Source organism: Tauraco erythrolophus, chromosome 6 (genome assembly GCF_009769465.1).
Source record: "Tauraco erythrolophus isolate bTauEry1 chromosome 6, bTauEry1.pri, whole genome shotgun sequence".
In the NCBI taxonomy this organism is placed as follows: Eukaryota; Metazoa; Chordata; class Aves; order Musophagiformes; family Musophagidae; genus Tauraco; species Tauraco erythrolophus.
The window spans coordinates 46,988,555-47,014,421 of NC_141470.1; the positions used below are offsets into that span (position 1 = coordinate 46,988,555).

The 25,867-nt window shown below is 45.7% G+C and overlaps 1 protein-coding gene across 2 annotated transcripts; it reads right to left on the reverse strand.

The window, feature by feature from the left end:
* Positions 1 to 525: 525 nt before the first annotated feature.
* Positions 526 to 25,867, reverse strand: NEK9 (NIMA related kinase 9). 2 transcript variants are annotated; one of them, XM_086613391.1, is made up of 23 exons: positions 25,679 to 25,867; positions 25,247 to 25,276; positions 24,344 to 24,521; positions 21,237 to 21,292; positions 20,280 to 20,350; positions 18,246 to 18,351; positions 15,479 to 15,610; positions 14,402 to 14,512; positions 13,777 to 13,841; positions 12,772 to 12,822; positions 11,513 to 11,705; positions 10,148 to 10,292; positions 9,001 to 9,201; positions 8,538 to 8,584; positions 7,546 to 7,701; positions 7,044 to 7,152; positions 6,340 to 6,501; positions 5,808 to 5,978; positions 5,519 to 5,578; positions 4,761 to 4,951; positions 4,360 to 4,524; positions 3,499 to 3,711; positions 526 to 3,109 (listed from the first exon to the last, which is right to left on the reverse strand). In XM_086613391.1, exons 1-23 carry the CDS (start codon positions 25,865 to 25,867, stop codon positions 2,987 to 2,989), a joined length of 2,925 nt encoding a protein of 974 aa, XP_086469517.1. In that variant the 3' UTR covers positions 526 to 2,986. The 2 variants fall into 2 exon arrangements, with proteins under 2 accessions (XP_086469517.1, XP_086469516.1); XM_086613390.1 differs by lacking the exon at positions 25,247 to 25,276.

Consider the following 25,867-nt stretch of genomic DNA (forward strand, 5'->3'; position numbering starts at 1 on the left):
CCCCGTCTCAGAGACATGCCGCACTTCCAGTATCCAAATCTCTGGTGAATTTTAAGTCTTCAAGCCAGCTCTGCCATTTGAGACATTTCACGATTTACTAAAAACCCTAATAAAGTACAGTGCACAGGAACAGCTGGCCGAGCAGGTGTCAGGCACGTTCTCTCCTCTGTAGGCCTTAATGCTCAGTAGAAGCTGTTCCGAGAGAAACAGGTATTTCTTCCCTTTGAGCCTCTCTCTTCCCGTTACTCATTTCCTACTTGGCACTCAAACTGTTGAAATAAACACACACACAAAAGCCCCCTGACATCACTAGGAGGAGATGCAGCAGCAAGAGAAAAGAGTTGGTTTTTTGTTTATTTGTTGTTTGTTTGGTTTTTTTTTTAATAAAGGGACACAGAACCTCACATTTTTTTTCCCATAGAAAAGAACCTACAAACTCCTTGGCCCTATTTCTATAAGCAAAAAAAAAAAAAAAAATTAAACAACAGAATGCCATGAAGCCAGTTGACTATATGCATACTTCCTCTTCCTCTCTTGGAAAAAAAAAAAATGACTCCAAACACAGGAGAATGAGTTTAAACATTTATTTAAACAGAAACTCCAAACCACTCCACCCTTTAACCTTTCAAAAAAAGACAACGACAAACTAGTTTTCAGCCAGAGTGTCAGAGCAGGCATAAGTTGTGTTCCATTACAACAACTCAGTCGCAATACTAGCAGGAGACCAACACATACGGAGCTAGCACTGCAAGACGGGGAGAAGTAAAAAGGGTTTGAGACTGCTCAAAGGCACTTCTGACCACTTGCCCTTCCTCTTTCAGCCCAAGACGAAGGTGCTGGCTTTAAACTGCTTTTTTGGTTGCATAGCTGGCTGGTGTGAAATCCGTGGTCTGTAACAGGCACAACCTGGATAGCGTGAATCCTCTAAGGCACATATGAGATTGCGGAGCACAGGGCATCCTCTGTCAGGGACCCTAATCCTCCACTAGATCCAAGGGGAATCCAGTCTGTGCACCTAGCTTCCCAACTGCAGAGCATTGAGAAATGAGGATAGCAGTGCACTGCAGGAGAGCGACTCCCATCAGCTTGGTGCTTGCTTATTGGACACGGCTCAGGCTCAACTCTTCACTCCTCAAAGGCACTGCTGCAACATGACCAACTCAATCTTATTTCCAACTGCAACAACAACCCTCAAGCCGGGACCCTAACCTGAGAACTGGCTCCAATGCACGTGGGGGAAAGGAGAGCAGAGACACAAGGGCAACCAAGCAACATGGCCCCACCAGGGCACCCGACGCTCACCACCTCCCAGGAGGGCTGTCCTCCTGCCCTTCCTTCAGTAACAGACGGGCACACCGGTATGATCCTTGCCCTGGGCACTGCACTGGAGAGACTGCACTTGATTCAGCTCCAAGATACGAGCAATAGGCACCGAAGAAGTATTTAAGGAGCATAAGTTACAAGCAAATGGTTTGGCATCCACCTCTAGAGACAAACGGGGAATGCTGGCTCCCCCAGAGCAGTCTCTTGAAAGAAGCCTAGGAGAGGTGATCAGATATCCAACTCCAGTAGACCTAAGGCAATTCTAGTGACGTGCCATCAATGGGGATGGTTTAAGCCTAATGAAATCACAACCCACTCTCACAGCAAAGGTGAGAGGGACTCAGGACTCCTCAGAGGCTTCATGTAAGGCGGGGGAGGCTAGCTGCTCTCAGGGATCCTACCAATCCTGTAAGCTTACTTCAAAGTCAGTTTGCTAATAAATTTAAGGGGAATAAAATTAACCTCATTTTGTAACAGGAAATGAGGAAATATTGAGCATCAGACCATGCCTCTTCCCATCTCCAATTTTCTTGGGAAAGCCTCTCAGCTTCTAGAAAGAAGGTGAATTCCGGACAGAGGCTTGATCATTCATGGTCATTGGGGAAGGCTGCATCCTGTGACCACGGCATTAATGACCTATTCTGGGTAGGAAACTGCATTCCAGCTTCATCAAAACACTGAGTGGAAAAACACTGATTCTTCCCACACCCACACAAAGCATGGGCACCAGGGGCTGAGGAGAACAGAAGCCAAGCAGGGAGCAGCTACGGGCTTATGCCAAGAAACCAGAAGCTCTGGCACCCAAACCGAGTTGAACAGCTGGAGCAAGAAATGGGTGACTTAGTCTGACGCCCGGACGCTTGTCGTCTGGTTGAGAAGCAGGTGGTTTGAAACTGAGAACTACAGATCCCATCTCAGACAGTCCCGGCTACTGCTATTGGAAACGACACCTGATTTACTCATCTCCGTGCATTGCCTGGAAGTTGGAAAGCTCTAGGCACCCAGAATAAAGCCTTTAAACTCTGTCTATACAGGCCACTGGACACAGCCATACGACCGGAAGCTGTGCCTCGAGGCCAGGGACATGCTGTCCACCATTATCTCCCTAAGAGGAAGATCTCCATTGCCTCCAGAATGAGACGTTCTCTGCTCCCTCTGCCCCTGAGCAGCAGGGAGCAGCCTCACCGGCTGGGCCTTACCATGTGGCAGGGAGAGGATCCTAGTCCTTCACCCCTCTGAAGTGAAGGTGGCAAGTCTTAGGGTTCAGCCAGCTTCAGTACAAAACACGTCTCCTCCTCTCATCTAGAGATGCGGTGATGAATACTGGGGTCCCAAAGGCAGCTCCCAGGAAGCAGTGAAACAATTAAGGGCCACAAGCCACTACTGGAGCCATCGCCGTAATGGGGCCGTTCTGCCTCACACGCAGAATTGACAGATAAGGTACAAAGAGGAGCTGCTGCTGCTTCAATCACTGAGCTGGCCTAGAGCTCAGGGGCCCTTTTCCTCTCAAACTCACTCCTAGTTCATATCAAACGTACATGGGTGCTGCTCTGGAGCCTCCGGCCTCGCTCCTTGTCTGCGAGTGACCTGAAGCCAGGAAAGCCGCTCTCTGCATTCGGTTAGTGTGCTGTGAAGTTAGATGGATCCCAGTGGGCTCAGGAGACTAGAGGCTGGAGCGGCACGAGTCCGTTCCCAGGAGACACCAGGAATCTGAATCCAAGTCAGGTTTCGGATCTGCTTCCACCTCCTCTTTGGCTGTCTGTGTTCCTTTGGAATGAACCTCCACCTGCCAAAACACACAGCAGTTACCCAGACAGTTCTAGGACTAGTTGCAAAGAAGCTAGGAGCCACACAAGGCACAGTTCCTGTTCTACACAGCCGTTTGAGACTCTCCATGACATTTGACTGCCCATCCCTTCTCATCAGGAGACATAAAGGGAAATCACAGGTCCCTCAAAGACTGGGCTGTCCTCACAGGAAATTGCCTTCTTGGCTTCATTCCTGTTACTACTACCAGAGCCTGCATCAGCAGCTCAAACAAGAGACAGGCGCCGTGTTCAGTGACCCCATTCTGCTCTAAGAGAGATGTCTGTTAAGAGCTGCTTCCTTCTGCACAGCCTTCACAATCTACACAGGAGCGTAGTGAGCCCCAAGCATGGATCAGCAGGTCCTCACCTGCTGCATTCCCTCTGTCCCCCTGCAGAACTGCTGGAGTTGGGCGCTCAGACGAACAGTTTCCTGCTGCAGCTTCTTCTGATCATCCAGACACTGTAAAACCAGGCCTCGGAGGTGCATCACCTCCGCTTGCAGAGCACTGCACATGCAGCCCACAACAGGAGATGCAGCCTTCTCTTCCCCACACGGCAAGGTTGGACTCAGGCAAGCAGGCTGCAGAGACACAGAGGCAAGTCAGGCCAGGAGTTTTATATGCCACAAGAAGAAACCATGCACAGAAAGTGTCACCCCAGCTCGTTTCCCAACTTCCTAAACTTCTAGCAGCCTAGGTCAGCAAGCTACTAGTCATTATGTCTTCAGTACAAACCCACTAACTTCCCCCTTTTTCTGGGAAAGCTGTTCCTGTCCTCCTATTGCCAAAATCCATCTGGTTTAGCTCCCTTTTCCTAAGCCTGGGATCCGTACCTCCTCTTGGGACAGAAAACTCCTGGAATAAGGTAGTGTCACAGGTTGTAATTTCTCAGTGATTTCCTGTAAGAGTTGTTGTTCCTATCTCACAGCAATTTCTGCTTTTTAAATGTCTATCTTCTGCTAGGCTTCTGGGCTTTTTCCAATTGCATTAACCACATTTTTCCACAGAACTGATCTCATTGGTTTTAAGCTGACAAAGCCCCACCTTTGTGTTCTAAATTCCTATGAACTTTTCGTAGCATCATCTCTGATTATCAACAGCCTTCTCTTCCTCATCCAGATGAATTAGGCCAATCCAACACCCTGTTCTCAGCTCTCCCCATAATTCAAACATTGCCATTTAATGGTCCCCAAGAGCTTTTAGCCAAGCATTCACTTGGATAACATTACCCATGGCTCCGTTTTGGGCTTATTTAATCCAACAGGTTCTTCAGAAGCCACTATGAGTCCTTGAAGTTTCTGGTAAGGGAGAGTCTCCTTCTCGGGCTCTGAAGATGCCATGCTCAGAGGAAAGGGGCTGTCAGGCATGGGGATGAATTCAGCGTTCTCCAGCTCCTGGACACACAAAAGCAGCACTGTCAGGCCCGCCTGCCCTCCTGCAGCTGACTTCATCTCCTCAACTAATGCACCAACACCCTCTTGCGGTGAAAGAGGTAGTAAGGCCTAAAGGGCTCCCCGTGCAGCGCAGCTTCGAGAACCTTTCAGAGCATCCCTTAAAGGTGGAAGAGGCCACACTTGCTTTTCCCCAGCCTGGACCCCCATTTTAAGGCATTTCTGAAACACCACATTACCTTCCGCAGCCAGCCAGGGCAGGAGCTGCTGTCACCACTGTTGCCTCCCTTAGCTTCTGTGGTGCTGATCCAGCCCCCTAACTCACGATCTGCTTCCATGGTTCCCCGAAAACCTCCACTGGGATTGGGGGTCTCCGCTTCCTGTTCATTATCCTCTTCCTCCCCTCCTCCAGTTGTGCAGCTCTGAGCCACTAGCAAACAAGAGTGAAAACTTTATACTCTCCCACCTCTGCTATTCCAGTTGCCAAACCTCATATGGAGCAGAGAAGATGCAGAAATTTGGCTTGTATGATCACGGTGAGAGCACATGCTATCAGCATCTTCTTCCACAGCTTATCTCCTAACGCTCTCTGCAGGCCTCCCCAAAAGGGCTTGTCTGCAGCAGCCTTTTGCAGCTGCTTGGCCCCAGCCCTCCCACAGGTTCAAGAAACTGGACTCCACCTCGCCAGCAGCTGCTCCATAGGCTCCCTTCTCTTATCAGCTCCCTTCAGTGAATTCATCTCAGCTTTTCCTTGTCAAATTGAAGTTCCTCAACTACAAAGGCTTCACTGCATCCATGTTCTTCCTCCTCTGTTTCAGTTCTGTCCCAGCTTTGGGCCATCCCTTCCCATGCACAGCACCAACTAGATTTCCTCCCTTTGAGCTCTTATGTGAGGCCTTTCAAACAGAGAGAGATCATGCTGCAGGACCAAACTGCACCCACTCAAACTACCCACTGAATGGACTTAAACCACAGCTCCCCAGGGAAGGTTACTCACCAGTACCAATGGACAGGCCACTGCTGTTGGATCGGATTGTTTTAGAGTTCAACACCTTTTCTGCAAGGAACAAAGCATGCTTTCAGTTAGAGCACCACATGGAAAGCAAGACAACAACTATGAAGGTACACAACAAAGCCAGTATTGCAGGCCTTCTGCTTAGAGCAGCTTGCCACATTACCCTACAGCTGCCCGAGCTGTTCCCACGCGGGATTTATAGTCTAGGTCCTGGCAAGCAACACATCATCACAAGGAAGATGCCAAAATTTCATCCTAAACTTAAACTTACCAACAACGATGATGGTGTGCCAGCCACGGCACGACAGGTCTGGAATGTGATGCAATGATCCAAATATTGGCCGAGGCCATGAGGTACAAATATCCGAGCCATGAGCTCTCTCAGTCGATGTCATCGCCAGACGCCCATTCCCGCCGTTACCCCAGGCAAATATATGGTTGTCTGAGGAAAGAGAGATTCAGGAGCCTCCATTCCCTCCCTCCCTCTTGGCCTGTAATTGCTACAGGATCACAGCCTCTCTGCTGTAACAGCTATTCCCAAGTATCTAATCCACCAGCTCCATTCTGCCAGTGGAGAGCAAACCAGTAACAAATCTAACAGGCAGCCACCAAGCCAGCCCTCTGCAGCCCCAGGGACAGCAAATGCTTGGAGCCGCACTGGGACAACTAACAGACGGCTCCAGTCTAGGAGGATTTCCTTACTGCTGCGGAGGCAGTCTAGGAAACGATCAGTGGGAGCCTGTTAACCACCCTGCAGTTTCAGTTCAAAGGAACCCACCACAACTTTGCAAAGACCCACTCACCGTCAGTGGCAGCTATGGTGAATTCATCTCCACATGAAACCCTGATCACCTGCTTACCCCCCAAGGGGCCGCCCAGCAGGTTAATTCCCAGGCGCTTCTTATAGTCCCCAACACCAAGCTGTCCGCACTTGTTGGAGCCGAAGGTCAGGAGGCGGCCTCGCTCTGAGAGGAGGAACGAGGAGACAGTCACAGCGAGGGCCCAACTCTGTAAGCAGCCATGCATGCAGAGAACTAGCAGCAACAGCCCATGACCAGGAAGGCCACTGCTGAGACACCAGCCAAGCTGGGAGGAGACAGTGCCAGCCAAAAGGAATGGCTTCAGCCTGGAAACACCTTCCCAGCTCTTTCTCCTGTTGCACCTCTTTTCTGATGCTGGAGGCTGGGACTCCTCACAGCCCTCTGACTGGTGTCACTTGGGCAAAGCCTAACTCTGTCACAGATTCCTCTCCTATCCCAGAGCGTGATTCTTTCCCAAACTTTTTTTTTTCTTTAAAAAATAGGAAGGCTGACCCAGAAACTGATGTTGCTGCTTCAGCTGGCCAGGAGGCAACAGTGCTGAAGAGGAGGAATCCTGGGTTCCTGGAGCAGGCATAAGCCCTGCTACCAAGAGCACAACCCTCAATGTCAAGGGTCAGGCTGAAAGGTCAAAGCTGACGTAAAGTAATCCAGCAACCAGTATTCACTTCTTAATACACAGGACTCACCATCAATGGAAGCTGTGTGTGTCTTTCCTGGTGAAATGGTACGGATCTTGTAGAAGGACAGCTGCTTGGCCAAAGTAAGGGAAGTGGCGTATGGCACCTCACAGTACGTCTGAGAAAAGACATGCGAGTAAGAACAGTGTGAAAAACTACACATGCACCAGCTGAGACCTACTCAAGCAGGTCTTGGCAGACCACAACGTTAATCTAGACAGCCTCAACACAGGTGGGGTAAAGAACTGCCAGAATCCATGTCACTGGCTATGTCACCCTGGAGCAGCTCGTTATCTATTTCACTACCTTAGATCTGACATAAACCCATAGGGCAGACAGGAAACTGAGGAACAAATTGCCTCTTCCCACAATCCCAATATCCATTGTCCTGGATTGGAACTAACAAATCGGCACAAAGATAATGAACACTTTGTCACTGTCAAACGACCTCCATGTCCTCACATACTACTGACTGCTGGGAGATGGAGCCAGGGACCCAAAATGCACTTACGTCATGGTTTATTATCCCTGAGGTGCACTGATTCAGGCCCAGCTTGTTGAACTCGTTGAGTCCACATGCCAACACTTTGCCTGTCTGGGTGAGCAGGAAGGTCCCATCACAGCCACAGTGAACAGACACAATGTTTAAAGTCTTCGGAACATCCACCTACGTGGAAAAAAATATATCTCAAGAAAATAAAAATCCCAACACCTACTACACAGAAGCTGGCACATGGAAAATATACGGGGTTAGAGCAGTGGTTCAGCTAGTCTGGGCACCGACAATATCCAACATAGTTATTTTGAATGAAGGTGCAAGAATATCATAAAGTCTATAGCATAATGCAACCCCAGTCACAATGCAAAAATTCATGGCATCCTAGACATCGTTTGCAAGCACCAGTGACCCAGCACAGGAACCAGAAACATGGTACACAGATAATCCTGGCCAGCTGGGGTCTACGAGCACCAGACCCAGTTAGCCAAGCAGGGCTGGGTCTGTGCTGTGTGATCACAGATATTTGGCTTCCAGGCACATCCTTGTTGGTTTCTAAACCCCAATGGGTTAGATTACCTCAATTACCTCAGCACTGTATTTCAAGAAAGTTTTGCTTTCAACTCATCTTTAACTCATTATGTCAAATTCAAAGACTCCCAGTTGTTTGGACTGCTGTGAGTTTCCTACACAGACTTGAAGTATGCAATTTGGTATTTCCTACTATGATTTCTACAACATTAAGCTTGGCATTTCCCGTTCCAGCTTGGAGATCAGAGCAAAGAACCTCTAAGTCATGATGCTGGCTGGTTTTGGAGTGGCATGTCCCTTTACCATGATGTCTATGGACAAATGAAGCAAAATAAAGTGAGGAAGTAAAATTAAAACCCTCATAAACTCTACAATACCTCAGAAAAAACACCCAAGTCTCAGACAGTATTTCCAAACAGCAACTAATTTGTATTTATGCCTATACAGATTCTGAGAAGAAATAGCCACAGCCCTACCTTCTGAGGGGTGTAGTGATCTTCTTCTGAATCCAAGCCCAAGCGCCCTGCAACAGTGAAAACACTGCAGTTAGAAATGGCTTCACATGGTGCCCACCCCTAAGAAATGGTATTGTCTCTCCATAGTCCCAAAGGAATCTTCCTCCAGAACTAGAAACCTGCTCTCCTACATGCATCATTGCCTTCCAATCCTCAAGGTAATCCCACCCCACTTGCAGAACAACTGCCCTACCCACGAGGAAGCCAAGCAGCACCCTAAAGCTTCCCAGAGTAAAGTCCCAAGAGCTCAGTCTCCAGTTCCCCATTCTTTCAAGGAAAGAAAGTGCCAAAGAAACAATATGCTTTGCGCCCCAGGACGTACCACATAGCCCTCACCCAGGCCTTGCACTACATATCTGCGCCAAGCCACTTTCTGGAGCGGGCATGCCTCAGTGCCTTTAGGTTCCAGGGAAACTCTACGTACCGTACTCTCCACAGCCCCACGTGTAAACTTCTCTGTTCCTGGTCAGCACTGCCACGTGGTTATCTCCACATGAGACCTGCTCCACAGGGTTGGTAAGAAAGAAATCCAGCTGCAGGGGCTCAAGCACTTCAGAGCCATAAGCCTTGTCAACGCCAATGCATCCATAATAGTCCGAGCCAAAGGCATACACCTGGCCCTCATCTGAAGGACACAAGGGACACCCAGTCAGCACACGGAGCTTGTATTAGGCTGCATATTAAACTCTTAGGACATGGCCAGAGCAACCTCTTTTCCGTAATCATCTTCCTCTCTAGTGCAAAAGAATGTCATCAGGACAATATGGAGTCCTTTCTTGTTCACATTAAGATGGATGACCTTACACCACAACAGCTATTTCAGGCCACCAGTGTCAAAAAATCTTGGGCTGAACCTGCCACTTTCTTTAACAGAAACCCACAAATTGATCCTGGGGCTCCCTAATTCACTCCTCCAGCACACTGAGCACCTGAGCCTATCTCAGTCAAACCTATGCTTTTCCAGCACTGGCAAAATAAGCTGGAAACTACCTTGTTGAGAATCATGTTTTCATGAGTTAAGCAAGATTCAAATTCTTCCGTAACAGACACCTCCCCAGTTAACACATTTTTAAAAGTATGACCACGGTTAGAACTAGACACAGCTACCAGGTCTCGAGGTTTCTGAATTGAACAGCAAATCTCAGATATCTGTCTTCTTTTATCATTGGGTGGCTCTTTACCCACACAGTCCAAAAAGAGTTTCAAACACATTTATGTTCTTGACTTCAGGCTCCTCTCTAATATCGGCATGTATGGAAGCAACACATGCACTGGTTAAGAGCAGAGACTCTGCACGGCCACAGGGAGATGTGCTCAACACCCAGCTTCATCGTCAAAAAGGAGCACATCCGTAACAAAACACTCAGCATTTTTGGGAGTCAATATCTTCCTCTGTATAACAACGTTGATCTATCTGCACTACCGCACCTACTATCCTCGAAACTGAAGGGCGAGAAACATACAGGACGTTCTCCTTTGTGCGCAAAGCTGCTCTGCTAATCTTCCCGTGAAGTCAAACATCTCCGCAGCACAGCAAAGCAAGGGAACGGTGGTCCCCTTCCAGCTCTCACCTGTGATGCACACTGTGAAATCATCTCCACAGGACACCTGGCGAATGGCTTTTCCCTGAAGCTTCTCAACATGCTTTGGCTGCCGGTAGGAAGCCCTGTCTCCGTGTCCCAGCTGCCCGTGCAACTTGGTGCCCCCCTGCATATTCTGCAAGACAGAAACATCTGGTAAGGTTATGTCTATCCACAACTCCAGAGACGGTGCCAATAGTTACAGCACCTCAAACAAACAACAGAAGACAGCAAAGAGCAAGAGAAAGTGCTACTCTAGGGAAGAGACTGCTATCTATGTGGCATAACAGCGGGCAACATTCTAAATGGCAGCAAAGGCTTCCAGGCAGTTATGGACTAACAAGGAGTGATCTAGTCTCAGGCCACCAGCTGGTGAGAAATCCCTGCTCCTTTCTCACCTGACAGCCTACAGACTGCTGCAGGACTGAAATTCATCCTTTTTGACCTACTTTTCTAAATCTTAATGGATGCAAAGAAACTTGTAACATGACACAAATGTCACTGAAGTGGCCAGACCTACCAATTCTACAGGAAAACCAAAACAACTCTGAGCAGTGTTGAAGCTAAAACTAAAATATTAATAGCCAACTGAAAGTCTTCAATGGCCAGTCTTGCAGGAACATCCTACAAATGATTTCAAGTTGCTCTCCTCCCATTTGGATTTCTTTCTTCTCTCACCTACCTACCAGTATTTTCTAATCTGTCTTAACAGATTCTGTATCATTAATACAAAAGCCCATGGAAGCCTGGAGATGCAGAATACCTCCGTGTCACTGTCCACCTAAGCCCAAGAGGACTGGATTCAATTGTTTTAAATGCATTATATGCCAATACTTTTTTATTCACTTTAAAGTATTACAGGATTTCCACTCATTATAAAAAGCAGAGTTGTTTAGTGCAAGACATCTCTGGTTTCATCCACCTGTTGCCTTCCAGATGACATCTGTATTACAATATCACTCATCCCATCCACATCTCAGAAAACCTTCCTCAAAAATGCACAAAGCCAACAGAACATTACAAAGCCTCTGGTGCACTTCTAGTAGTCAGGAACGGTAGGAAGAGATGTTTGACTTGGTGTCTGGGCCTACAAATCCACCACCTACAATCCTCAAGTGCACAGCAAGTCTCCAATACATTTCCTGTCATGATGGAAAACTTCTCCCAAAACAACACTTGCCTTGGGAGATTGGGTCAGCCCTGAAGCAGACGGCCTCACAGTGTCCACTGCAAACAGATTTCTCCTTTTCCAAGCTGCTTGCCCATGTGATTCTAACAAGCTCATCAACAGTCAGCGGTGGATTTGGACTCTCCTTTCCCCACCCTTACCCTCTTCCTGCAGTTTTTCTCACTTACCACCCAGGTGTAGAGCTCCTTCTCCACTGTCACCACAGCAAAGTGAGTGTTACCAGCACACACCTGGCGTGCACTGCAGCCACTTTTGATGGCATCCAGCTTCTGGGGGGTGGACTTCCCGCCCCCCCAAACATACACCTCACTAGTACGCGAAGTCACCACTGCAATGGGAGCCTCATTCATGGCACTTGACCTGCACAAGACCCCCCACAAAAACACACATGCTTTTAATAATGAGTTTGTGTCCACTGTCATCAACTCATTTTCCTACTGTTGTCTATCAGTTTCCCTTTCACAACCATTCATGGTTTTTATTTTCACAAACTGTTCTTTTTGTTGAGTGGTTGTGAGGCCTCAACTGCTATAGACAGACTCAGGATCAAACCTGTCTCAGAGCAGAAGAGAAAGCAGCCTCCAGGAAGCATTTTAAAAAGCCTACAATCTGATTTGATGTCATTTTAAAAGACTGGGCTTTCACTGAATGGCCACAGAGCTGTTCTCATTTGTGAAAAATGAAAGCCTTACAAACAGTCATGAAATCTTGCTCAAAACACAGAAGCATCCAAAAGCTTCTAACTTCCCTCTCTCCTCTTTATTTACATCACAGGTTTCTATCTGTGGGCAAAAATATAGCTCTTCGATGCAGGTAAGAATCAATTCACAAGCAGCTGTAAAATGGAAGTTGTAATCAAGGCAAACTGTTTGCGAGCAACCCATGAACCAAAACAACTTCACATAAAGTGCTCAGATAGTACTTCCAAGTTTATGAGGAAAAAAGATCATATTCTACCTGACAAATCAACAGAAAAACAGCTATACATGTCACAGAAGCTATCTGCTTCACAAAGTAACCCTGCTTACAGGCTTGCTGGGGACTGTGGAGAACCTCTGCATATATCCAGTTTTATGAAACGTATTTATATTTGTTTAATATTCAACCTTCAGACAGTCATATTCCTCCTACTCAAGGGAATCAGTGTGAAAGGAGGGATCTACATTACATCCTCAGATATGTAGGCTGTAAAACTAGAGCTGTATGGGACCTACTGAGGTAAGGCTCTAGCCATACATATTAGCAGGATATAAAAAGCAGAGTAAGCCGTGTAACAATAACCATGTAGCAACAATGTCAAATTCCTAGCATCTTCTAAACTACACTGTTCCATTGAGGTGGTCACAGACTAACGCTCTCAGCAAAATTCCTCTCTGGAGAGCTGTTCTCTCCAGACTTCCTTTCAAACACATGCCCAAATAATTACCTTGGTCGCTTACTGGGCCCATTAAGCAGTGTGACTTTCTCTTCCATCTCCCTGACAAAGGAGAAAAAGCATTTTAGGAAACAGTAACATTGCCCAAAGCAATTTACTGACAAGCAGCACACACAGGCTTTTTTCCTTTCCAATAAAGTGCTGCTCCCTCTTGGAGGAAACGCGGCAGCTGTTTACCAGCTCACAGCAATACACATTAAGTAGGACAGAAGTAATGTACCATATAGCTAACAAACTTCCAGGAGAACTGAGGACAACAAATTACATATACACCAGAATGCAGCCAACCAATACCCAATATTGCACAAGAATTACTTTAAAGGGCTTAATATTATTAGGATTGGGCTTTTATCAGTGCATACAGCAAGACAAAACTCAAACTTTGCTGACCATCAAGTAAAAGAATCATGGTATAAAGGACTAAGTCTGTTGTTCCCAAACCAACCAATGTGGGATCCAAACAGTCCAGAATTATGGTTCACCTTTCATAAAAAGACAGTGTGTACAGGCTGATGGTCAAACTAAGCTAAAACTGGCCACTTTCAACGCAACTGCCTCTAGAAGAGGAAGGCGACAAAGGGAGAAAGCGAGGGTCTCTATATTGCATTGCATATTTTGAAAGGCCTTTCCCAACGACCACAGGAGGATCTCTGTGAGCATTAATTCACAGAGATTTGAAGAGTGGGAAACAGCATTCCTCAAAGGAGCCTCAGAAAGGGATGCCTCAAGGTTCTCAATACAACAGCTTCTAAGACAAAGGATGCAGAGACCTTTCTCACAATACCCATGCACCAACAGAACATCAGATCAGAAGACAAGACAGCAAGAATGCACTTCTCTCCTAAAGAGGATGAAGTGTACTTCAACAACTGCCTCACGTCAGGCCAAATTAACTTAAGGGGACTTTGCTACAAAAGCACAAACGCCACTAGTCAGCACAGAGCCTCCTGTTCTCCCTGACACCTGTCCAGGTTTCAGGCAAGACCATCTGATTACCTTCTTCGTTTGCTGAGAAGGGGATGTTCAAGCAATTCGTCTGCAGTGGGTCTCTTCTCTGGATCCTGAAAGAAGTGAGCAACGAGTCATTCTCTGGCAAACACTCATCATCTACAACGAAATACTGGGCCAGAAGATCTCATTCAGGTCTGCATGGACCTCCTTTCCTTAATTCCTTTCCCTTCTGAAGGGAGTGAATTCAAATATTTTGAATGAACAGGGATAAATGCCAAGGATCTGCAGGAGGGAATTCCATGATCTGAAAGTATCAATACTATGTTTGCCTTCAAGAAATTAACTCTCTACAGAAAGCCAGAGTCATGATCAGAAAGCCAGAGTCACGATCAGAAAGCCAGAACCTTAAGAGACTGCCAGTCCATTAAATAGTTGTCATCAGAGTAAACCCAGCACCCTCCAGAGCCAGCAGGACTGAATGGCATCTCGAGGCAATGCTTTCAGAAGACTGGAGGAAGCCCAGCCTTAGTGATGCATCAGGACTCACAGAAATTACCCTGCATCAACAGCCCTCACGCCAAAACAGGCAAGTCATTCCTCTTCACCCCTGAATTCCATGGCTTAGACAGCTGGGAAGGGATGACTGAAAATTAAAAAGTATTTTGCCAACCTGATCAAGGCAAGAGTTCACCATCTGGATCAGTTCCCGGGAGTAGACAGTGGAATCAACCTCCATGGCGCGATTTCCTTGTACAATCTTCACACAAAGGTTCAGGGGATTCTAGGCAGAAACCAGCTGTAAGGGAACTGAACTGGACAATGTGTCTAACGGAGAGAGATGCTACAGGCCACCACTATTTTCTTCCTCCTTCTCTGATCAGGACACATCCTTCTTCTTCCCTGCCTAGCAGGTTCTCCAGAAACCTAACAATAAATCTTGCAGAAATGGTACCTCTGATAGCTAAGACTTGGTGACAACATCTGGCTTTTCACCAAATTCCCTAACAGTGGAGGGAGGACAGGTTTCTCTCTGCATGGAATCTCCTATGCAGCATACTGCCATTGAAACACTGCACAGCAGCAAAGTTACTGGGGACTTGGTAGCCATCACAAGAGGAAGTCAGGAAAGGATGGTATTTTCACATTGTCTCTTTAAGTGTTACAAAACCTCGCACCATGGCAGCTAGCAGCTTTTCTCATCTCACAGCACAAGCTGGCAAATCACATATGCCAGCCAGCAATGCTCACTTTCACCCTCCCCATGCCAGCTTGACCATCCTTCTCTTGCACCCAAACTTTGTGAAAGGGTAGCAGGATTAAATTGTATGAAATCCGAAGGCTGGAAGTTTTCGCTACAGAATGCTGCACAGAAAATTCAGTGTTAGTAATGCTGAAAAAAACCAAAAAGACTACACAATCACAAACTTCCTCCTTGTAGAGAAAAGGATGTTTCATCCACAGTCATGATACAAATTAGCGCAGCTTAGATTCTGCATCTGGTAAACCCAGGGCTGCAGACAAGGGTGAGTTTGGCAGAAGCCAGAGAGGCATCTGCAGTGCAGGGTAGCGGAAATCATGCAGACGTTTTCTCTCGCTATAGTTGGTAATCCCAGGCCACTGTTTTCTTAATCAGCAGATTTAAACAACAATGAAAGAAAAACACGAGTTAAGAAAGCTATAAGCCAAGTATGAATCTCAGACCGATAAAAAATAAGGTTACTCAGTCCACCCTGGTTTGCAGACTTACAGTAGCATCAAAGGTCCTCTTCAGAGTAAGCAGCTCAAAGATGACACAGCCCACAGCCCAAATATCCGATTTGAAGTTGTATTTCACACCCTGGCAGAGTTCTGGGGACATGTAATTTGGAGTTCCCACCAGCTAGGAAAAAAGAACATTTGAAAATCACAAACGATCCAGCAGCCTTCAATTCAGGAGCTCTGCATCCATTATGTTCACTCAGCCCCATGACCATCAGAACCAGACACAGTTCTGAAGTGACATAGATGACAACCTCCACCAACATGCTGGAGGGATGGGAAAAACAAGCACGCTTCTTCCCTTCTCCTCCACAAGCCTGTGCCTGAGTTTCGTAGAAGACCCTAGACACCCCTCTGCTCAGATCTTGATGTGGTACATACTTCTCAATAGAGTAGTAGTCATGAGAACACAGCAACAACTTGCCTCTCTCTTAAAAATAATAAATTTAGAGGTAAACAGGGGCTTACATACTGACCAGGCACATGGAAACCCTCACAACAGGCTGAGAGAAAAGGGATCTAGCAAAACTTCCAAATACAGCTGTCACCCCATGGCTATGGAGCCACTCTGTCTGATCACAAGGTACTGCCAGGACAAAAGCTATCCTGTCTCCAAGGAAAGAGGGGTTACTTTTGGGTCGGTAAGTAGAAATCTGGTTTGAGTCCCACTTGAAAGGCTTTCACTTCAGAAGTGGGCTTTCCTGAACAATTGGTTTAAAACAGACACCCTCCACCACACATAAAATCCCCAAACCCATCACTCAAAATACAGAAGCCCTCCCAGGTACAGCAGAAATAGTGGCATAGCTCAAAGTCACAACAAGGAGACACAGAACAAACATGATAAAAGGTGTAAGAATGAAGCTTCCAGATGAATGGACCTCATTCTCTAGCGAGGAACCAGACAGCGAAATAAAATGAGAAAGACAGAATTTAGAAAGGGAAATTATATATAGTTGCCCTCTTTTCAACTTTCTCAGCAAAGCTCCAAAGACTACAAAGCTTGCCATTCACTAGACTCTGCTCGTACCCGAGATACCAAATGGGCACATTCAGAACCTGCCATCTCCCTTCCACTTCCCGTCACACAGTGGGATGGCTACAGAGCTATGCGAGCCCTAGCCATGGAAAGGTTTAGATGTCCAGCTAGCTGGAGTATCATATGGAGAACTAGGACACTGCACCTAAACCTTTTTTAAGCAAAGGATAATGTAAGTTTTCTGTAAGACACAGACATATTTTCTGTATCTTCCTAGGTAAATGGAAGAAAGAATGATAAATTAAGAAACCAATGTTTAGTAAGCAAGACATAAACATTTCACAAAAATTATAATTTGACTGTTACAGTTACAAATACTGCCAATAACATGATTCGCACTCATTTCACAAAAAATGACTTCCAGACCGCTGCTGGTCATTAGATGACAAACTGAGCAACTAGTCCAGAGCACAGCCAGCACATGCAGAATGAAATATGGCTGCAGGGATGTAGTTCAAAATCTTTCAGAAGTGAAAAAGGAAAAAAAAAAAGCTCACGGGTGTAGCTGAACACATACAACACAGGCAAAAACAAACCTGGAAATTTGTAGCACAGACTGCACTTTTTCTGAAAGCCAGAAGGCCATGAAAAACGTGACGAAACAGAAGTGGTTTTGCTGCAGCCCAGCTCTGCGAGAGCTTTATGCAGTAGCCTTGAGTTCCCACTTACTGTGCAACTGCACAATAGTGCTCATGTTCTGGAAGGAGGCTGGCAAGTATTTAACTACACATCCTAACAGGACACCAATAGCTTGCATTAAATCTAATAATACAGCCTGGTTAGGGGCAGTGCGAGCTGGCTTGCATCCCAAACTATAATAAAAGCCTTTAGCAGATAGGAGCTCCAGACAACGTCTCCCTTTCCAAGCCTAGTGCTCACCACAGAAATTAATGGAGCTGGGAAATCCAAGCTGAGCCTTTCGGGCGCCTGCAGTACAGCCTACCCCGTGTCACAGCTCTGGCTACAAAACTGCTTTCTGGAAGGGTCTGGAACAAAGTCAAGCGTGACAGCCTTCTGGTAAAATTAGTCTCTCCTACAAAGTTTTGCCCCTCTCCAAGAGCATTACAAATAAACCATACACCTGGTTACCATAAGAAGCACAAGTTCCTTTCTTGACTCTTCATAATTCAGTTCAGAGCCTGAGTATTAAAGAGATTGGAGACATATCTATGGCATGGTGCAAAACGTCAGGCAAGCACACCTGAGCTCTCTCAGATCCAGCTGAGGCAAAATGCCCCTGTTAGCACAGCAGCATGACCAAATTAATTTAACTTGCTAAGCTGGGCTTAACTAGCCCAGAGGGCGGGCACTGTACTGATGTGACTATATTGCTGTCTCTGTACCTTTGGATAGCACTGTCTTCATATTATACAGATTCATGTTTGGAAGTACGATGCCTAGGTACCAGGGAAAGAAGAGTAGCACAGCTACACTGGCTCTGGCACAATTCCTTGCCCACAGTGGCACTTATCTTTAGCCTACTACTGCTTTGCAGAGAGACAGATCTCCAAAAGGTAACCTGGGAGCAAGGATAACTGCAGGCTGCAACACACCAGCAAATATGCCAAAGTTAGTGAGATAACATTGAGGGAAGAGGGGAAAGAAAACGACAGAAAACAGGCAGCAAGAATGTACAGCATCCCTGGTCTTCTGCAAGGCATGCAGAGATGAGAGAAAAGCACTCCTCAGGTTGCACACAAAGAAGACAGATACTCACAGTCTCAGCCATAGAGTACTCAGAGTTCAGCTTCTTTGCCAAACCATAGTCTCCCAATTTAATCAGGTTTGCCTTGGTTAGAAAGATATTTAATGTCTTTATATCTCTGAAAGGAGAAAAAGAAACGCAGACACTCAAATACATTCCCAGATTTCAGTTTTCCACACACTACTATACCTTCACCCCCAAAATGAGGTACTTGCTACTCTGTGAGCACTCACACACACAGAGCTCTCCGAAGGCAATTTGACCCCAAGTACTGGGGCAGTAACTGCAGTTATCCATGTTTTATCACATCCCCACACAAACACAACACTGAGTCTAAAAAAGCTCAGGCTCCAGACACCTATGTAAAGGCCACAGATCAAAGATAGTTCTTTTCCCCCTCTCAGTCTCTTCTCATATGAAGGTCATTGAGCAGGTCTTATTTTTCCTGGTTTTATAAATAGACCCAAGCCAGGAGGCGCTGAGCTCACTAAAACCACAAATGTATGCATGAATATGTATGTATGCAAATATAAACACACACACAGAGGATGTGAAACAGATGCCACCCTAGAACTTAAGCATAACATCCCTCTACCGTATGCCTCAAGAAAAACTTTTTATAACATGATGTACTATGCCCAGAAGATCAAAAGGCTAATGGCCACAAAAATGCTGAATTCTGAAACTCATTGAAAACACTTTCTCCCAGACAGAATAACTTATAAGTAGTTTCACAGATCGATATGAGGCTGTCAATACAGACAGGAAGCCCTCACAGTATGAAACGCTTCCCATTGCGAACACTTCATAACATCCCCTTTTCCTAACGTACCATTAACAATTTCCCAGTGTAGAAGATCAGGACAACATCAAGTAAAGCAGCACTTTGCATTCATCCACTTGGGGCATCGCAAAGTCCTGGGTCACTCTGACAATGTCTGCAGCAGAAGGAAATCACTGCAAACATTTAAATAACTGTTCAATTCATTATTATGGAATGATATGGGGCCACACGTTCCTAGACTGTGAACCCTGCTGTGAAGATGGGCAACAGAGGTGGTAAGCAGGAAATCACTGCAAAGCAGGACAGACACGACATCTGCTTTAGATCAAAAACTTACACACTGCTGTGTTGAGCGTAGGGTACCAACCCTTCATTAGCAAGGCTTGTCAATTACCAAAGATTTAGAATGGCAGCAACCAGGATGCTGTGGCACAGAAACCATCCTCACACAGCTATGCCCATTAGTTAGAGAAGGATGTTGGACAGCACACGATCCAACCATGCTGGAAAGAGCTGTCTACGTGTGCGGTACTCCCCAGAACATCAGTCTCTCTGAAGCACACATAAGCCATAAAGTTTACCCTTCCCAAAGAGAAAAGGGCAACAGAAGAAGGTAGTTAGCTATTCATTAAAATCTAAGAGTCAATGTCAAAATTACCACTACCAACTAACAAACTATATTACTTCCTTAAATAACAGGTCAAAGAAATGAGATTCAGTCAAAGGCAGGACAACTCTGCACGGGTTACACTACAGCTATGCACCCAAGCAAAGTCTTCACCATTAGCCTCCAGGAATTACAGAAGGATGTACATGTTGGTTTGACGCTATCAATTGCGGAGTGGGTAGGAAGTACCTTTGGCCTGTGGTAACTCTTCTTCTTACCCATAGGAAGTACCTTTGGCCTGTGGTAACTCTTCTTCTTACCCATTTTAGCAAACACCATTTATGTGCTAGGGCAATAAAGTGCCAATTTACTTCCTTCCTACATGGATTAACTCTTTGTTCACAAATCTGCAGCATCAAAACCAGCAATTCCATTTTCATATACAAAATCTCTTTTATGTTTATCACAAGATGGTTTCTAGCCCAATAAAAATTTGTTACAGAAGTGATACTCAATATCTAGGCAGTCCAGATACACTTTGGAAAGAAGCTCAGTGTTTGCTTTAAACACAGAAGCAAAGGCTACTCAAAGGAGTTCTGCATTCACATCCATGAACCGCACTGGTTACCTTAGCTTCACTGCATGCCACACTTACCTGTGAAGAATTCCTGCTCGATGAATGCAGCTCACAGCTGATGCAATTTGAAAGAGATACCAAACCACCATCTGCAAAGGTAGGAATAAAAGCCTTATATGAGGCTCAAAAAAACCTCCCCAAAACCCCACACATCCCTGTCACACAGAGGCACAGTGAGAGGGTCTGACCGTACCACTTAGAAGCTTTTTCAGGAGTATGAAAATTTAGAATTTCTTGTTTTGGAAATCTCTGAAAAGATATTCCATAAAGGTAAATTGCTCTAGTGCTGTTCATAGTGTCTGCTCTGACAACTGTCACAGAATTTAATGAGTAAAAAGACTTAGGAATGACAGCTAATGACCACCTGGGAAAGATCTACAGTCGGGCTCTCTGGAATATGAACTGTGACCATCTAATATTCACCGTGAGCCAGAAGGCCTTAAAAGTCACTATATAAGATAAATAAGTGTAATCATTAATCACCTCAGCATAAGGTGGAAGCAGATAGCAGAAAATAAGTTTCAAAAAAAGAAAAAAAAAAAGACAAATAAAAGAAAAAAGAACAAGGTAAAAAATATATGGTGAGACAGATTCAAGGTATTGACTCAGGAAAGAACTACAAAATGGTTAGGAAGAGAGAGAAACTGAGTACCAACCAGGAAGAAGCAAAGAAAGAGGTTTTAAAGTTAAACGTTAACCAGGATGATAAGGTGACCAAAGTTAGTCAAATGCTCTCTTTCATTATTCTTCCCTTGGAAGTTTATACTGCTTACAGACAGCTAAAAAGGAAAATAAAAAGTTTCTGATAGTCCATAAACGCTTGCAATATTCAACAGGAGAGGAAGGATGTCAGTCCCCAGATACAGAAGTTCCCCACCACCACTGCATAAAAAATACTGTGTAAGTACTCAGGTAACCAGACATTCCCAGAACATTAGGCCAGCCCCGCTGCTCCCTCAAACCAGTCCAAATTACCTCTTCTTCAAATAACTTGTCTTTCTGCCGCAGAATCTTATCGTAGAGGTTCCCTCCTGCAATTGTAAGCAAGCGAGAAAGACAGAGAGGTTCGTTTAAGTCAACGGCAACAGTCACTCTGCTCGGGTACTGCTGGAAACATTCAAATCCCCTAAGAGATCTGATGAACCACTACAGCTCTCCCTCTGCACTCTTCACTTAAACTGGCCAGGCACTCACAAAATTAAGTTCTTCTTCCATTTAAGAACTTCATTGGCACATCTAAGCTTAAGCAGAGATGATTCTTTTTTAACACCATCATTTAATACTCTCTGAAAAGAGAATCAGTAAGACAGGCTAGCAGTCATTGCTTTTTTTACTTGTGAGCACTTCTTGGGATATGTAAACATGTATAATCTGTATACCAAATCACGCGAGATTGTCCTGCTCAGCATTATATATAAATAAATAATACATTAAAAAAACATAAATAAAGTAATTGTAAGTTCAGAGTAGTCCCTGAAAGCGCAGGTTACTGCCTTTCCTCACATACTGCCCAGCGCTGACGTGTGCCTCTCCTTCACCTGCCCTGCCAAATACATGGATGCAGAATTCACAAAGCGTTGACAACAGCAGCACCAACAGAAGCCTGACGTCAGCAGGCTCTTCAGGGCACCTCACAATTTCAAGACGACAGACCGAAAATCAAGGAGAGCTAAAAGAAATGAACTGAGGGCTGCAAGCAGTGAGACTCCCTGTCAAATTAGCATCCTAGCAGTAAATCCCACATCTCTGATCATATCCTGTTACTACTATTCCATGTCCAGATTATCATATATTATGTCCCAACCATGTTCCGTTACACCAGTAACGGAACACCAGGCCTTTTCCCATTCCTACAGGTATGGTGCCAGACAGTTTTCTGCTGTATGATTTCCATGGGCCTGTCAAGTTGTAGATGTCCAAAGCAGGTCACAATGGCTCCTCTGCCTCCTTGAGGGAGTTATTTCAGGCTTCCATGTTAGGAAGATTTTTCTGAGAATCTAATTAAGATTCCCTTCACTTAACCTCTTCTCATTCAGCCATGCTATAACCTCTCAACGTTTCTTTTTTCTGCCTTATGTTCACATTTGCATATTATCTACAAATCACTCTTCACGTTCATAATTTAACCAAAGTATCCACTTCTGCCTCTTCTTATAAACCTCTTTCCTAGCAATTCAGACTATGCAGGCTTTATTGGATTCTGTTCCTCATCTCTCATTTTTCACCATCTTTTTTGCAGTTTTCTGAACAAAAGAGCAGCATGACAGGTACTACATCACCAAAATCCTACACGAAGAGACCAGCTCTCAGATAACCAATACCTCTATGCACACATACTAAAAAGAAACACAAATTACTTTCCTGTTTGTTTCCTCTATTCACCTCTAACCTTCTGACACTTTATTGTCTTTTCAACAAACATATTTAATAGGATATTTCTTCCCAAATCTATTTCAGATGCATTCACTGATGTTACCCCATGACAAACCCAAGTCTCACGGTACCATGATACACGTACATACATATAGGCAAATAAATCAGTAACTTTGCTTCCTCCCCTGTAAAACGGGGACCATATTTACTCAAATTGGAAAGTGTTGCCTAGATCTCCAGAAGACATGTGCCTATTAAACAGTAAAAACTTTGGATTCTGAGGAGTGTCTGATAGCGACTAGTTCAGCCTTACTTTAAAGATTACTCACAAATTATCTTGAACTAGTACACTGTAAAAGAAAGCCATGGAAACAACTAATAACACATTGGCAAAACCAATATCCATAAGCCTAAAAGAGATACCCTCTTTCTCATGTCCCCAGTTCTGTACCACTCAGACATATTCAAGGAACACAGGCTACACACTGATCTCTTGGTTACTGTCCCAAAATAAACCAAACAGTTTAGAAGTATTAACAAACATGTGCAGACACCACTACTACGCAGCTTCTCTCTATGCCCTCCAATGAATTTATAATGGTCCCAAGCATGTCGTCTCTTTGCAGCAGCTAATTCACTCACATGCAGTACTGCTAAAATAAATGGTGTATCAAAGAGCTAACTTTCCCCAACTCCTGCACTGGACTCCACCCTGCATAAGAACAAAAAGCAGAGAAGCAAAAGCAGCTTTGGCCAATCCGCCAACCAGGGTGTTTGACACTCTTCAAAAATACTTTGCACAACTCTGTTGTTCTCCCCAACCCGTCCCAGTGAAAGCAATCTGTCTAAGATGACAACAACATGATGATAGCCTTTTCCACCAAAAACAGTTTCTCCTGAAAAGCTAAGGCTTAACACAACCTCCAAACACACAGAGAATACCTAGCCAGGAGAGCTGTCCCACTTATCTAAACAGGAACGATACTGCAGTTCTACGCAGGTATCCTGTTCCAGCAGTATTAGCTGTACATGACCTCTTCTTCCAGCTGCCTAAGAGCAGCTGCAACTCACCCCCTCATATCAAAGCCTTCCACTTCTCCATCCCAGCTGGGACTGTTTCCAATACAATACCATCTGATCCACTCTTGGAGGAAATTCTAAAGTTTTCTCCACCACCAGAAGAAATGGATTGGGTTTTTTTAATAGTAAACATAGAAGCGACAGCCCAAGGCAGGAAGAAGTCCTGATTCAAGCGTGCCAGTAGATTTTTAAGCTTTGATTTAGAATTGCCAAATGGAGGATCTATTTAAATGACACTGCTGGAAAACAGTCCCACTCTGTACTGGTAGAGAGGCCCGAATATCCTCATGGTCTTTTCCTGCTGTCCTCCTAAAAGAACATAACAAGGCACATTAGAAGTTTGCATTACCAATAACACACTTCTTCCACTGCACCAGCTACTCAGAAGACTCGAGAAATCATCTACTGCCTGAATACCTGCACTAACTACTGGGCTTCTTTCTTTGGCACCTGAGACGCAAATCAGTCAGAAGGATTCTCAATCTCTTCTTCAGAAGCTATACAGCAGAATTCACTTCCACTCCTCCACTCCCCAGAGGACACCCCAGGAATATTCCCTGCAGGTTCTGCAGGAGGGTGACTCAGCAATGTGGCAGCCGCTTGTTTGTAAGTGGGAGTAGGGATCTCACCATTACAGTACTCCAGCTCAATCAGCAGCGTGGTGTTATCCATGAAGTGATTGTAGTACGCAATGATGTTCTCATGCTGCAACAGGGCAAGGATAACGATTTCGTTCAAAGCATCACGACGCTCCTTTTCTGACAGCCGGGTCAGGTCCACCTCCTTCCACACTACAAGTGAGTCATCCTGAAACACAGAAACATCTTTTAATTAAAAACACACTACTACGAAAAGAACAGTGTGTGCTTTTACAGCAGAAAATTAAAATTTCAGGAAAGGTAAAAAGACTCCTCACAATAATAAGTTCTGAGGTTTTCTGTTCGTCACTAGAAATAGCGATGGCCTCAAGCTTTAAAAAAAAAACAAAAACACACACAAAAAAAAACACAAAACAAAAGCAAAAACAGAAAAAAGCATACTACAAAGTTTCCAGGGAAAAACAGAGAGTTTGTTTTGTTTCAATAAAGACTAAACATACTCCGGTTCAATAAAGGGAGAAGAGTGTATTTCCAATCCTATAACTGTATGACATTGTACAAGACCATAAACCATTACAAACACCCATGTATATGTAAAATAAAAAAAAAAAAAACACAAGGAAATGAGAATAAATTTCGTTTGCCCTTGATTGGGCTCACCCACGTCGTCAGACACGCTATGAGTGATCTGTTACGTGAAGAGCATTCACTTACAACTGCTCGAGCTGTGATGCCTCAGGGTGGCCCTCCCCCAGCGAAAAAAAACCAAAGAACTTCCCTTGGGAACCAAATCAAGCACTTTTCTTTGACGGCGCTAAAAAGCACAACTACAATCGAACTGGATAGGATTAAACAACTTCGGAGCAACCAGAGGACTGGCTTTTCAGCTGCTTTCCCCTCGTTTTGCTGAAATGCTGATCGCACGAGAGTTACCTGTATGAGATGCCCCCACGTCCTCTGTGACTGGAATAAAAAATAGAAAAATAGGGAATCTATAAGCGTCAGAAGAGTCTCCACGTATCCCTACGAAATTTCATGGGAACAGGAGACTGGCGGCGCTCACGCGTGCCGACACCCAAACGCTGAGCCCCTCAACGCCCGGGACCGAAGCCGTAGCTTCGCAGCGGGGCTGTTCCCGGGGCGGCGCCGGGGGCTGCCGTCAGCCACCCGAGGGGGCGAACCCCACCGCGGCTCTTCGGGCACCGGGGCCTCCGAGCACCCAACCTGCGGAAACCGTCCTGCTCGCCCTGACCGCAGCCCCCGGCGCCCTCTCCCCCGGCGGAGCGAGGAGAAGCGGGGCCGCTCTCCCGCTGCCCGGCGGCGACCCGGCCCGGCCCGGCCCGCCCCGCCGCCGGGGCAGCCTACCTCGGTGCGGCGGTAGAGGGTGGCCTCGCCGAAGGCGCCGCGGCCCAGGGTGCGGATGGGGATGTAGTGCAGCTCCTCCTGCTCGCCGGGCAAGCTGCCGCCGCCGCGGGAGCCGCCCCTGCCCGAGGACTCGCTGCCGAAGTCGGAGCTGATGGAGTCGCAGTGCCGCTCGTACTCGCCCAGCGACAT